The sequence below is a fragment of the Pundamilia nyererei genome, unplaced genomic scaffold (genome assembly GCF_000239375.1).
Source record: "Pundamilia nyererei isolate P.nyererei 1_Seehausen unplaced genomic scaffold, PunNye1.0 scaffold00073, whole genome shotgun sequence".
Lineage (NCBI taxonomy): Eukaryota > Metazoa > Chordata > Actinopteri > Cichliformes > Cichlidae > Pundamilia > Pundamilia nyererei.
In genome coordinates, this window is record NW_005187474.1 from 1,727,302 (window position 1) to 1,741,553 (window position 14,252).

Here is a 14,252-nt window from a genome sequence, read left to right on the forward strand (position 1 = left end):
TCAAAAGCTGTGATTTGTCCTCTCCAGTGGAGCTACAGCCAAGATATCTTTCCCCTGCACATGCATTATGTGCATACATACACTCCTACAGTCACAGGCTGAAAATCAGCAAGTTAACCCCACTCCTCATCTTCCATCAAGATATGGTGAGGTTTGCACGACAAAGGACATGCTGACATCTTGGTTTGTCTCCTTTTGTTCACGACAACACCAAGCAGTTCATTTTATAGAGCGGAAGTCATTTTCTTACACCGCCAAATTCATCCTCTATTGGGGTCCTATTTATGTCGCAGGAGCACAGGGGTTTTTTGAGAACATAATGCAATCTAGAAGCCAAGTTGACTCTAACATGCTGAGAAACCAAATGAAGGCTGAAATAGAATTAAAGGCTGGAGACTTGACTCAGCCCTGGCGCATTTCTTTCCTTCTTGGGGGCAGCTAAAAAAGCCTGATAAATAATGGCGAAAGGAGGGGTGGTCAATGTAATGGTTATTCTTCCTGATCATTTTAATACCTGCTGTATAATTAAAACACGAGGAGGGCAATTTTCAGAAGTGCCCTTATACATAGGTGCAAATAGCATAGTTTCTGCCATTTTATTAGTATATGGCTGATGGTTAGTGAGAGTTTTCAATTAAAACACTTTCTTATTTGAACATTTAAAAACACAGGACTGTGTCAAAAGAGGCAATCAGTATATGATGAGCTATGCTAAATCCAGTTGCTGACTGTGGCTTGAAACAATGTTGATAGAGGTGAGGGGGAACAAAAACAGTAACTCTGCAGTCCATAAAACTAAAACAATGAGCTTAAAGACAGTAAAATGCTCCATAGAACTGAGGAGAACAGCAGAGATGGGTGGTAATTCTCTGCATGTTCAGCACTTTAATTGACCCTTTTGACTTTACGCGTTGTCCTTTGCTTCAGAGTTGCTGTAAAACTGCTGGTGATGGTGTAAGGTATTATATAGATAAAGTCTCCAATGTAAAAAAAAAAAAAGCCAAGATGCCTGCTGGATTTAGAAAGCCTGGAAACTATTGCTCATGAACACTTAAAAAAATGACCAGAAAGACTCATTGGAAGCAAAATACTAACAAATGAGGGGTGGATAAAGAATTTTGCACAGCATATCAAATTAAACACTCAAACTAAAACGGCTCTACTCATAAGGTGTTCTTACCTGGTGGCCCCGTGGGTCCTGGATCTCCTGGTAACCCCAGTCCAAGCTGGCCTCGCTCTCCTTTCTGACCCCTGATTCCTGTGGACACAAACACACACACAACATTGTGGCTGAGAAAACAAATACTACAAACTTAAAGCAGTCCTGTTGTGGTGCCATCTCTACACAGTTTGAATTACAGTTAGTAAGATTAGTACAAATGCCAAAGCACGACAAAGTGTCAAAATGAGGACACACTTGTGGAACTTTTATATTTGTCAACGGAGTCCTAATAACACTGCACAGCTTCTCAATTATGTATAATCAGGATGACAGCAGTGTCAGGTATCAAGTATGCACTTATTTTGAGAGATGCACCCTTAGTAGGTGAAGTGGAAACAGACCACTGCATTGTGGATTTGTGCAGCTTTCTAACAACAGCACACATCACATCTTTGACGATTTCAAAACAGAGACAAGAGGCTTTTAACAATCAGAGATCAGACACGTTGGTCACTAAAGGCATTCAGAGAGTGGAAAGGTAGGCCAAGTCAAAGGTGAACTCTGCAAACAATCGTGGCTATTCATGACAGACGCTTTACTCTGATGCTCATTATGTTCACTCTGTCCTATGCTGGAGACTGGCTGCTGCCTGAGTACCTCCAAGAAAGAACACAAACTGTGAGCATGCTCAGTGTGTCAAAAGAAAATTCAAAGCATTCGCGCATCTTCAAGTCAGACCAGGCAGGCGGTTGCTTTTAACTGTATGCAAACAATCATATTATTCAAGGGCTTTTTCACTGCATGCAAAAACCAGTACGTCTACAGTTCAAAACAGCAGCATACCAAGTAAGAATTTGAGAGGCTGCAAAAAATATTTCCCCACGAGGCACTTAAAGTAATGGAGTCTCACAACCAGTGGCTGCATGGAGTGCATCAGAAACATTGACAGGAGTATCAAGCATTTCACTGCTTGGCCCAAAGGGGAAACGCTCCAACGCTTACATGTCAGAGAAAATCTCAGAAAAAAGGCTTATGAATGCTCCAAAACTGAATCTCAAAGAAATAAAAAAAGGGGGGCTATCCACACATTGCCACAATAATGAGACTTCTTTCAACACTCACAGAGCCCGGGGCATTCATTCAGGCAGGAGACGTTCCATGGAGAAAAGTGCACTGTACCTTGAGCAAAAAAAATAAATAAAAAATTTCTGAATAGCACACAGGGCAATAAGCTTGGGGGCCACGGTGGATTGGTGCAGTCTGATAAATCGAAAAATGCCACACTGCGTACTTAGTTGAAAACAAATTGTGTCTTGGGGCACTAATGGACAAAGTAAGTTAACAAAATATAATACTGGCAAACAGTGGTTTTTCATGCTTCATTGAACCTGCACCTGTTGTACGCTGTTGTATACAATATTAAAAGACACATCTACTTAATCGTACCGTGTCTTACAAAAAAGAAAGAAAAAAAAACAACAACTTTCTTTCTATTTACTGATATGTCCATCTCACAGGAAGAACAGAGCAGCTTTCAAACAGAGTTTACAGACATGTTTGTTTCACTCAGTATAAATGTTACACAGAATGCATTGAAATACAAAACAAATGTTAAAACAAGAACACAAAAAAAGAAGCAAAATTGATGAAATATGCACTTGAGCACAATGGCTTTCATCAAAGAGAAACTTTGTGAAGATCCCAAAAGTGAACGATGAATCACAAATGAGCACTTAATTACAACAAAGTAGGAAATAAAGAAATGGTGTTCTCCAGCATGAGCCCCTATGGGCGTTCTCTTAACAGCTTGAGACTTTCACCCATGTGAAATCACACCAAAGACAGAAGAAAGGAAGAAAAGAAAAAACTGTGAACTCAACAGAGGGGTTATTTTTCTCCATAAACAATTCATTTCGGCATATTGGAGAAGAAGTCAAATTGGATATTCCAGAGGAGCACAGTCTCCAGCGGAGGATGACGAGAAATAATGAGGAAATATTACCCCAAACTCTCAAGGCCCAAGTCAACAAAGAAAAAAAAAAATTAAGAAGTTGTTGAATTTCTGAATTATCAAGGGAAATAACTTTCCTCTTTGCTTTCAATAAATATTTATTGCAAAGCTGCATTAAAGATCACCTATAAAACACTTTTTTTTGGAAGCGTAAAAAAACAAAACAAGCAAAATAAAGTCCAAGACATGTGTAAACGCCAGTGGCATTAACGCACAAATATTTAGAGTTGAGTAGCTGGCTAATTTGGAGACATTCGTGAATGAAAGCAGCCCTTTATATCATAGCAGTGGGTTAAAATGTAAATGGTCTTGAATAATGTGAGGTAGATAACAAAGCTCAAAGAGAACGGCCAATGCAGCGGTGCTTTTGATCTGCACCAACACAATCAAATCACTCCTCTTTAAAAGTCACGATACCATAGTTCTGCTGCGGACACAGTACAAATCTAAGCAAGTCTGAGGTACAAAGCCTGCACCGGCAAACCATTAGTGTTGTATGAGCAGTCAGAAATTTGTATTAGTTTGATAAAAGAATGTCAACCCTCTTTCCTGACTACGCTCCTTTTGCATTTTAGGGGCTTTCTTTCCTGGAGTGAGGTATCAATACTGAGGTTCTTTCCTGTCCACATTGATAACACTTTCTCTTTTTCACAGCCAATTCTTCGTTTGTCTTCATATTTCCCAGAGAGCCGCTGTGCACCACACTCCCGGCCTTTCCTCTGCTCCCCGCCCCTCAGTCTGCATTGATATACGGGTCTATGCAAGAGAGAAATACCCATGAATCCGCACAAAGTGCAAGTGTAAGCCCGACTCTAATCCAGCCAGTCTCCAACATTTCAAATCAACATCACAAAAACACGAGATGCCAACCAACAGGGTGCATCTCACAAAAATGTGACGCTTTCCTCTCTAAAATATAATTGGCTAAATGTATGGTTCGGTAAACCACACGGTGTGTTTGCTGAAGTAATTATAGGAGTACATATATAATTTCTTTTCATTAAATAAATTAAGGTTAATCATGTTTCATTAACAGCAATCAGGTTTTACAAGTGTTATTTCTATTCATTCATTCATATTTAAATTATAGTATTTTTCCAGCAGTGGCATTAAGGTGCAGCCGTTCCGCCTGCCATCCTACCAGGAGGTCCACGCTCTCCTGGTGAGCCCGGTAATCCATCCTTTCCAGGAGGTCCAGGAGGTCCTTGGATCTGCGACGCTAAGATGCCTGCAGGTGTCTTCTGTAGCCCGCTGTTGCTAGAAAGCTTCTCTGTGAAGCAAGAGAAGAATGCTTAGAGGTAACACAACACAAAAAATAAAAGTACTCCAAACTAATTAAAATAAACTCCGTTTCTTTGTTTTTTTACCTTCAAAAATCCTCGATACTTCATTTCGGATAAACATCCGGAGTTCCTCTGTAAAGCTGGAGTCATCCTGTGAGCGGAAATAGCGATAAAGCACAATTTTAACACTTAACAAGAGAAACTAAAGCAATTAAGGGACAATAAAAATAAAAAGATACAAGTAAAAATGATAATTAAGTGGATATCTGGAACGTTTACTAAATAAAACATTTCTTCTACGCAGATTGTTCAAACCAAACTCGACAAAAAGCAGGGCAGAGTCATTCAGTTTAAATTCAGCTTTTAAAGCTTCCTCCTGACTTGAAAGCCTACCTTGCATTGCAGTTTAATATAACGTCTGAACCCAAACTCAGCAGGCGAATATTAAATTTGGTATTATAGCTTTAAAGTGGTGTTACTTTATTTCCAATTCTGAAGTAATGCACTGCCTATTTAGACTGAAAGTGCAGCTTGTCACACTGGCTCTATTTGCCTCCATATGTATGGAAGGATAAAGAAATAATATACATGCATAGAGCACGTACGCACAGCACACAGCACACGCTGTGTGAACCTTTCTCAGCTGGATTGTTGGTGCTTTTTTGTGCCGTACCAGTTAGGAAGCCAAACAATAGTACCCCTGGACCTCAAATCTTTGCATTCAGAACAGTTTTTCATCCCTGTGAGTGTTATATAACGGTTGTGGCTGCATATAGTAAGTGTAAAATGTCTGTGACAGATGGAGGTGTTTTCGCTGCTCTGCAGAGCTCCAGGCACGCCCACATATCTGTCTTTCTTTCGGTTTCCGTCTCACTCCCTCTCTGACCTTCTGTTGCGCCTAGATGATCAGGAGTGGGAAGCGCTGAGCAGAAAGAGAACAGCAAGTTCCCGTTGCACTGCCTTGTTTGATGTTTCATGCAGAAAGCTGTAGCTACACCATTCCCCCCCCCCAGTGTATGAGAACTGAGGTGGTAACTCGAAGGAACGAGTTGCCCGGTAAAGCTTTTTAATTATCTGGGAGGGTTGTCTTTGTTTACGGTGAAAATTTTCAACTCACCAGGAGGCTTTCACTCCCCAGGAGTCCTGGAGGGCCGGGATCACCTTTTTGCCCCTGGGTACCGATGGGTCCAATTTGGCCGGGCTCTCCTGGGCGACCCCTCTCGCCCTGAACGCCTCTTTCTCCAGGAATTCCTGGATCACCCTGTAGCATTAAAAAAAAAGTAGCAGCTCAGATATATCTCACCTGTGTATGATGTTGAGGCACCAAACATGTGAATGTGCTACAGCTACCACTCCTGGCTAGAAAAAGCTGCATCAGTGTCACTATAATCTTCAGGTCCCGCTGTAACTTTACATACTGTGCACAATGACCCATTTCTCCTAATGTGTCCAGTTAGTTACTGGTCCTGGGGTTCTGCTGCCAAACATAAAGCTAAAACCTCATTTTGCATCCTCTATTAAAGGCGTTTGCAACAGATTACTGTGGAAGTGTGACCAAGCTTTTGCAAACACAATAGCAAACTGCACTGAGCGTTAAATGCCTTTATCTAGCGCTTATGTGCTTGTGGGGATTAGTCATATTTGTGCTGAAGTGAAGACTTTCATTACTATTCATTACTATTCATCAAAATCTTTTTGTTGTGCGTTATAGTTGGAGTCACAAAAATAGCTTCCTTTTAAGAAAAGAGGAATGCTTACACGCTCTCCTTTGGATCCTCGTTCTCCTTGTCTACCTGTAGCTCCCTTAGAAAGGAAAAAGGAAAAAATATAGTTATATAGTTGAGGTCTTTGTTGAGGAGTAAGAAGAAAAAAAAGGCAGTGAAACAGTAAAAGGAAATTATTCTGACCCTGAAACTTTTTAGTAGCTGCACACAAAGCATTGATGTTTGGGATTGTGTAAGGGCGCGAGCAACACTCAGTCATTCTAATATGTTCATTTGGAATTTGTTCATTTGAATTTCTGTTAAATCCACTATAAGCGATGTTTGCAGAGGATTCTTATGAATTATTTGACTTTGAGGAATGCACGCTTTTCAGTTGACGCTGCACTGATTGCGTCTTACTCAGCTCAGGCATAATTCCTCCCCGTATAGTGTTTCACCTTCTGCAATGTCACGGATCCTCTGCATCACTCCTGGTTTGTATGATGAACGCCTTCCCACCAGCTGCCTCTACTGTACAGAGGAGCAGGGAGAAAATACCTGTCTCTGGTTTCGTGTCACAACATCTTGTGTCTTCCAGTCCCTCTCTGTCACTCCTCATTGCTTCCCTTTACTCTGCTCACAGAAATACCTTTGGGAGCATCTTTGTATCAATTTCCTGCTGGATTACAGGAGCCATGCAAAAGACAATCTGGCATGATGTGGTTTTTGAAGCGGGCATCGCTTTGTGATGCCGTTCTCCCCTGCCTGCTTTAATCTGCAGTACTCTGTATTCCCCGCTGCCTGATGGGAGGCTTAAATCTATCATCTTGCCCACTGAAATGTGCTTCCCTGAGCATTACATTAAACCTCAAAGCAGTGTGCAAGGAATTTTACTAAAGAAGGCAACTATACCATCTGCTAGATGGCACTGTTGCCCCACCAAAAAGTCGTGCCCGTCTATAGAAAGGCTCTGTGTGATGCTGAGATTATGAACAAATGGAAGGAAAAAAAACAATAAAGTACTTGGGCTGTCATTAAGGTGTAAGGTGAAAAAAAAATTGTAAATCAGAGCAAAGCTGTAATAATCGTAGTCAATCGAGTTTGGGTATTAGATTGTATAATGTGCAGTGAATGGCAATTCAAGCCCATACTGTGAGACCATTCTGTGTGATTATGTAGTAAACAGTGTAGATTTGATCAGGTACATAAAAGTAGACTTTTATGCATATTTATTTCCATTTTGGCCAGGTTCATCAGGCAGAAAAATGCATATTTAATCTGAAGCATCTACTGCCCTCTATTACAAACATTTTATCATTGCCTGAAAGCATTAACTGTATAATGAGGGTGAAAAGACTAAAAGTCAACAAAGCCTTAAATCTGCAGGATTCCATTTAGGGTTTTTTTTTAATCGTTAAAATCTCAAATATGCAAATAGCTTTAATGCAGTCAGCACGCTGTAGCTTGAGGGGGGATAAAAATCTGCTGTGCCATCTTTCTGTAGCTTGGCTGATGTAAAGCACTTTCTATAAGGGGATTTGCGACGCGTTCGCACAACTCACCTGGTATCCTGGAGTTCCATCTTTTCCAGGTCTCCCCTGCTCAAGAAGCGCAACACAAACAAAGACATCTTGTATCAGCTCCCGCCTTCGATTGGATCAGCACTGTTGCACTCCTAGTAATCTCCACAGTTAATGAGATATCTCAACCAAGGGATAATGATCCTGATTGCTGTGCGAACATTGTTCCATTGTGCGCTTACAGGGAAAATTACAGAAACCATCTCTGATGGTAATTATGTGGAGCAATGTAATCATCTACAGGACAAGCGGAAGCTAACATATGTATTTTATTCATATTGTCCTTGAATCGTGTTGCTTTTCTTCCAGACACACACTACAATGGTAAAACAACTATGCGGCCATGTTTTAATAGCACTGTTTCTAGTGTGGACATTATTGGAAGGTGCTTTGTCAACATCTAGTAGTGATAATATTAAGGGAAGAGCGACAGAATTTGTGTAGCATCCTTACAGGAAGACCTTGGGGTCCCTCGGGCCCAGGGAATCCTGTCTCTCCCAGCGGACCCCTCTCACCCTGTCACAGAACAGAGACAGCCAATGTGTCAGTCGGCAGTGACAAAGGAATGACGCACAGATTGACAGCTCAAAGAGAGTTAGAGGCTCAGGCTCACCGGCTCTCCTGGGATCCCTGGCTCTCCACGAGCGCCGGGCTTTCCCTGTCAATCACAAGTATGGGAAAAGAACAGACCGTGTTTGACAGGTCCTCGATAGTGTGATATCTACAGCACCCCTGTAACCTTCCATTTAAAATACAGAGACCAGCATACTAAAGCTGCACAAAAGAAACCTTCCCAACAAAACACTGCACAGACAGACTGCAGGTGTAAGGCAGCATTATTAATCGAAATAGTTTGGTGCTATAGGAATTGAGAGCTATTATTCTGTCTACTTAAAAAAAAAAAACCATCACTGACTTGTTGCCAGAGGCAGACTTAAATAACATAAATGACTGATCAGAGAGAAGCATGTCTTAAATTAATTTTAAAAAATGGAGGACTTACTGGAGGACCTAGCATCCCTGGTGGACCAGACAAACCCATATCCCCCTGGAAGCACAACATATTAGGTAGATAATGTACACATAACATAAAGAATACTATAAATCACTGTCACATCAAGCAGACACACAGATAGTGGTATCAGAAACTCCGTATAATGAAAGCTGCTGGGCTGCTATGTGTCTGGACAAGTGCAATGCAAAAATCTGAAACACTTAATAAAAAACTATAAATATCTCCTCAGAAAAATCACACACATATATTTATTATAAATGACTTCCTTAAGATCTTCATATTTCAACAGCAAATGCTTTGCATATGTCAAACCTTTGACAGCAGGTCCTGAAAGGATAAATTACTCTGGATGTCAGAGAAACTGAAATATTCCACCCCCATCAACCTTCCACAAAACACACAGTCACACACCACCAATCAGTGGAAACACTTCTGCACAGAAAAGGCAGGAAGTTGTGAAAAGATGCCTCTAGGACTTTTTTTTTTAATGAAGGAAAATTCATTAAGTAATCGTGCAAATTATTAATTATTACATGAATACTTTGGCTCCAGCTCAGAAAAATGTGGAATTCTCAGAATTTAACAGGTGGTCATCGTGAAAACTTTTGTATCTTGACGTTTACCTTAGCACCCGGCAGCCCTTCAAGCCCAGGTAATCCCATGGGCCCTGGTTCCCCCTGTGAGATAAAAATACACCAACTGTTATGTTAAGACAAAAAAACAAACAAAAAAAAAAACCCAAGCCTCCTCGCTTTCCCCATTTTCCAACCAAGAATGAGGTTATTTCTGTCTCACAGTCCTAGAGTGAGGCTGGCGATAAGCGACTGGAAGGTAACAAGTGTCATTATAAAGCGACCATCATGCATAAATGAGCAGATATAGATCAAAAATGGATGAAGGCGAATAAATTTAATTCTGCAGGGGCCAAGATTTTACACATTTCCCGCTCTCATCTTGATAATCTCGGTCAGGTATTGAGAGGACAATACTTCAAATGACCTAGGACACATGCTGTCACACCTTGAAGGCTTTATATCCATTAGAAAAACGAAAGCCATTTGACAATCACAATCACACCTGCTTTCTTCACTAAAAATAGAGAGCCATTCCCAGTGCTAAAGCAAGTGATGGCCTCTATCCACCTCATCTTGCTCGCGCTGCCATGGAGAAATGCCATTACACAGAATAGAGGGGCGACCGGCACTGACACAGACGGATTGTCCAGGTAATTGTCACACATGTAGATTGTCACGAATACGTTACTCAGGCTACGGGAAGAGCGGGCCAGCCAGAGGATCAGCTGTGAGACGGATTGGGGCAATTCCACCAAGGCATTGCGGACGCTTGAGCAATTTATTAAAATGTCAAATTAACATGCCAGTGAAAAATCACTGTGAAACAAAACAAACAAACAAAAAAATAAAGAAAAATTTAAAAAATGCAACTGGGCCCGAGAAAAATTTATGATTCCCATGTCTGTGTGGACTGTTTTCAGGCGTCAGAGTTTGGGGGATGGGCATTTGAAGTGCAGTGAGGGTTTGTGGGTTCCCACTGGCAAGACAATATGGTACAAAGGTTTCATATTTGTAGGAGTCGAGATCTTTTTTTTTCCTGTGTGTTGGAGTTCTTCTGAAAGTGGTTAAGTGCTCGGGCTTGAGGCTGTATTGACTTATTTTATCCAGTAGAAAGCCATAGAAATAATTATAGCAAGCAACTGACAACTCTGACTTTTTGCGAGGAGCACAAAAACAGCCAAATGCCTCAAAAAATATAGCCCACGATGAAAAGCTTCAACTTACTGCAGGTCCTTCATCTCCTTTGGGACCCTTAAAAAGAGAAAGAGAGGGAGAGCGGACATATTACCCCCGTGAAAGTGACAACTGCTTCCATAAAAATCGTAAATATCATCTTTAATGGCATGTGGTTACTGTATGTTATTGTCATTTAAATTTATATTAGTCATTATTACTTGCCTTTTCTCTTATTTTCTGTGTGTAAATCACACTAATAGTGTAATATTGTCTCAAGCGCAATTAAAACGATCAGGATCATATAATCCAGTCAAAAAGGCTTAAAACAACACCAGCCAGCAATTTTCCACATTAATAAGCACAAGCAATTATTGATGAATTGGGCTGCTTATCCTCCTTAACACTGATGAAGATGCTCCTTTATTTAGATTGCTCCTGTGGTGCTGTTGGCCTGTGATGGATGCAGTACCGGGAGAAGCATCCTTAAGATGTAGCTATGGCTCATGTCCATTGTGCACTGGGGATAGCAGAGTGTCTACTTTTTGTCACCACCTTAAGTGTTCGTTTTGGTGGATGGATCCCTGCAGGGCCTGTGACTGAATGTCTCTCAGGACTGGACAAGATTACAAACTGTCTGATAAGGAGGAGCAGGGGGAACCCGATAAGCAAATCGGGTCACTTCGGCTTGGCACTGTGCAGAGCAGCCGAACTTCTAAGTCCATTTTGCATTTCAATGATGTTGTGTGTCCTGGGGTGGATAAGAGGCACCTGTTTGAGAGTCAGGAAGCCTCTTGGCCTTCACCAACCACCAGATCTCAATGAGCATGATTGACTGTGATATAATAGCCTTAGAAGCCAAGATAACACCAGAGGGCTGGTCAGGCTATTTGTTATTCAGCTCTCCCAGGCTCTGCAGCTCAGACAGTATCCACATGCCTGTTTGCTAGTGTTACTCCACAATTCAGTGTAAAGGATTTGCTTCAGGCACAACAATGATTATACTTACCGGAGCACCGGGAGCTCCAGGGGGTCCTAAAATAGCTCCACCGCTCTGCAAAGAATTTTTTTATATTTTATAACACGGGCCAAAAACAACAAGCACAGAATCTTTTTCTAGCAAATTTGACTTAAGGCTCTGCACAGCACCATGCATTCAGAAGATCACAATGACAATGATCTGCAGTTTTTTAAAATCTTTACCTGTGGCTTGTACAGGCTGCCCATTCCGTTGCCCTACAACACAACCCAGAGTAAATCAGACATCTTCTCTAAGAGGCTCTTTTCATTGAATGTAAGTTCTAGGCACCGGGAGTCCTTACAGAAAACTGTACAGTAGGTCTGAAGCAGTTATACACTGCTAAGCCCTTAAAAGCTACATAAGAGAGATCAATAGCTCATTTGGTGATTACAGAGAGAGAAAGGAAGAGAGTGCGAGAAAGAGTGAGAAGTGAAAAGAGGAGAAAAAAAACATAGAGAAGCGTAGACTTAATAATCCTTGAGCCAGTCGTAATTCCAAAAAGACGAGTGCCTCAGAAACACAAAAGAGCACACTGATTAAAAAGATTTGGGTATGAGAACTAGGTAATCTGCTCTTCTTGTATAGTATTAGAACATATAATGATGTTTTTCCCATGATAGATTGATAGAGGGCAGCTATTGTAAACGTAGAAGGAGTCAAGGTTCTCATTTAGAAGCAAGTGAATACCCGTGCCCTTTTCAGGCCACTGAGCCATCTCTTGTCCTCCCAGACTGCAGTTTATGAGGCCAGGGTGTGAGGGGAGGGGGGCAAGGCAGGTTCAAGGGGACAGCTGATGAATTATAGATTTGCCTTTGGAAGCGCTTACTCACTTTCCTTTTAAAGGAAAGAAACATAACTCAATGCCAGCGTGCAGGTCGTGACGATTTCATCGTATTTGTACCTGTTTGTCATTTATGCTTTTCCTGATACAATAAATACTGTTAGACTGAGGAAACATAAGTGCTGAGGACATGCATTTAACTCGCTAACCATAAGAGTGTTTCCAAAAGGATAAAGTGCCAGTAACAAAATAATGTGTAATCTATTACCCTAATGTAGGTTTTGAGACTTATTATCAACAGATAGCACTTGTTGAGGCACCAGGAACTTACCGGAGGCCCTGGAGGCCCTGGTCTACCTGGAGGTCCTTCATTTCCCTGCCAAACACAAGCCAGAGGAATTTTTAAACATGTCTGTGAAAATGCAAATGTTTATCGGCCACAGTCCCATGTTAATGTAATCAAGTGAATCTCATTTGCCGACCCTGGGAAACAAAAAAGAATCTCATGAGACGTCTATCTGCTCTCTAGCACTTTGATGCATATATTAAAATTTGGGGAAAATCTTAAATTATTTAATATTTTCAAGTATTCATCAACTGCAGTTTTTTTTGTTTTTCTGTTTTATGAATCTGTCTTTAAGATTCATGATACCACACATGGAAACAAGAGGACAGTGCAATTTCATTAATATACTCTGTCAAAACAATTTACCGCAGGCTTTAAAGCAGTGGCTGAAAGCACTCATGTAACCAGCAGGTCATTTAATGTGCGCTCCCACTGACAATACACTGTATATAAAATCCAGAAATTCGTGCACTCTGCCTGTGGTATGCAGAAAAATACAGAAATAGTAAAAACATTACTTTATCTCCTTTGGGTCCAGGCTGGCTCGTTGGACCTGGTCGACCCATGAGTCCCTGCAAACAGAATAGCACACTTATTTTATAGTATGAAACAATTAAAGAGATTTTGCATAATTTTAGACCACATGGAGGACGGATTTCTTACCGGGGCCCCTGTTCGACCAGGCACACCTGGTAGCCCTGGTGCTCCTGAAGGCCCCTAGAGGAGACAAAATTAGTTATTATTTTTTAAAATATACTTCTTACTATCATCAAAAGAATTATTACATTAATATTTTTCTGCATCACTAGTGGCTTCATAATGTAGTGGTTTACACATGTGCAGAAATAGTCTCTGATTTCTGCGCTTACTTCATGGATTTCTGGTAATAACTGTCTGTAGTTCTGAGTTCTGGTTCCTGCCTAGTTCTGAATTTTGATTTGTATTTCACTCCAGTTGCTACTTTCAGTTTGTTAATTGTCTGTTTAGTTCTCTCAGCGTTTCCCAATCTGTTCCTCCTTCTGTCTTTGTCTTTCTGCATTCCCTGAATGAGCTTATTTATGTTTTGTTCATCCGTCTTGTTTCAGTGTCTCCTTGTTACAGCTGTGGCCACAGAGAGCACGAAAACTGGCTTCTGAAGTTCCTCTTTGAAGCTTTCAGATGAACGTTTCTACCATCACCATCTTGGTTGCAAAAAAACAGATGTGACAAGAAGGGGTGGGTCTGACTGTGAAACCGCACACTCACTGGCTAATGACTTGTGATTTATTTTGCTAGCCAATGCACACGTGGTTACATAGTATAGAAAATGTCTCCAATTTGAAACATACATGGCCGAGATTTACAAAATAGACTTAATTTTTTATTTAGTATGAATCAGAATGAGTGAGTGAGCCCATGAACTCAGGAGGAAAGTCTTTCCAGAGGTCAAGACGGAAAAACATTTCTCCATAGACTTCACAAAGTCTTATTTTCAACCACAGCTGGTGGCTTTCACATAGAATGTAGATTTTGGGCACTTCTGCACTGGCTTCATTTTCCTGACCTGGAAGCTCTTTGTGGCTTGTTGTCTGTCGTTTCTCATTCTAATTTTACTTCCTGTTT

At 41.0% G+C, this 14,252-nt stretch overlaps 1 protein-coding gene across 5 annotated transcripts in view; it reads right to left on the minus strand.

Annotated features, from left to right (window-relative positions):
* Positions 1 to 14,252, minus strand: part of LOC102201838 (collagen alpha-1(XIX) chain) — a 102,369-nt gene that overhangs the window by 5,570 nt on the left and 82,547 nt on the right. For 4 of the 5 annotated variants that reach the window (XM_013911859.1, XM_013911860.1, XM_013911858.1 and 1 more), the window contains 16 exons: positions 13,314 to 13,367; positions 13,169 to 13,222; positions 12,636 to 12,680; positions 11,706 to 11,738; positions 11,512 to 11,556; positions 10,554 to 10,580; positions 9,378 to 9,431; positions 8,743 to 8,787; positions 8,353 to 8,397; positions 8,193 to 8,255; positions 7,722 to 7,757; positions 6,215 to 6,259; positions 5,574 to 5,717; positions 4,541 to 4,607; positions 4,315 to 4,443; positions 1,181 to 1,258 (listed from right to left, as the gene is read on the minus strand). In XM_013911859.1, coding sequence (XP_013767313.1) covers positions 1,181 to 1,258; positions 4,315 to 4,443; positions 4,541 to 4,607; positions 5,574 to 5,717; positions 6,215 to 6,259; positions 7,722 to 7,757; positions 8,193 to 8,255; positions 8,353 to 8,397; positions 8,743 to 8,787; positions 9,378 to 9,431; positions 10,554 to 10,580; positions 11,512 to 11,556; positions 11,706 to 11,738; positions 12,636 to 12,680; positions 13,169 to 13,222; positions 13,314 to 13,367 — 964 coding nt within the window. Of the gene's footprint in view, positions 1 to 1,180; positions 3,930 to 4,314; positions 4,444 to 4,540; positions 4,608 to 5,573; positions 5,718 to 6,214; positions 6,260 to 7,721; positions 7,758 to 8,192; positions 8,256 to 8,352; positions 8,398 to 8,742; positions 8,788 to 9,377; positions 9,432 to 10,553; positions 10,581 to 11,511; positions 11,557 to 11,705; positions 11,739 to 12,635; positions 12,681 to 13,168; positions 13,223 to 13,313; positions 13,368 to 14,252 lie in introns of those variants that run through there. The other variant, XM_013911861.1, reaches the window with a different exon arrangement.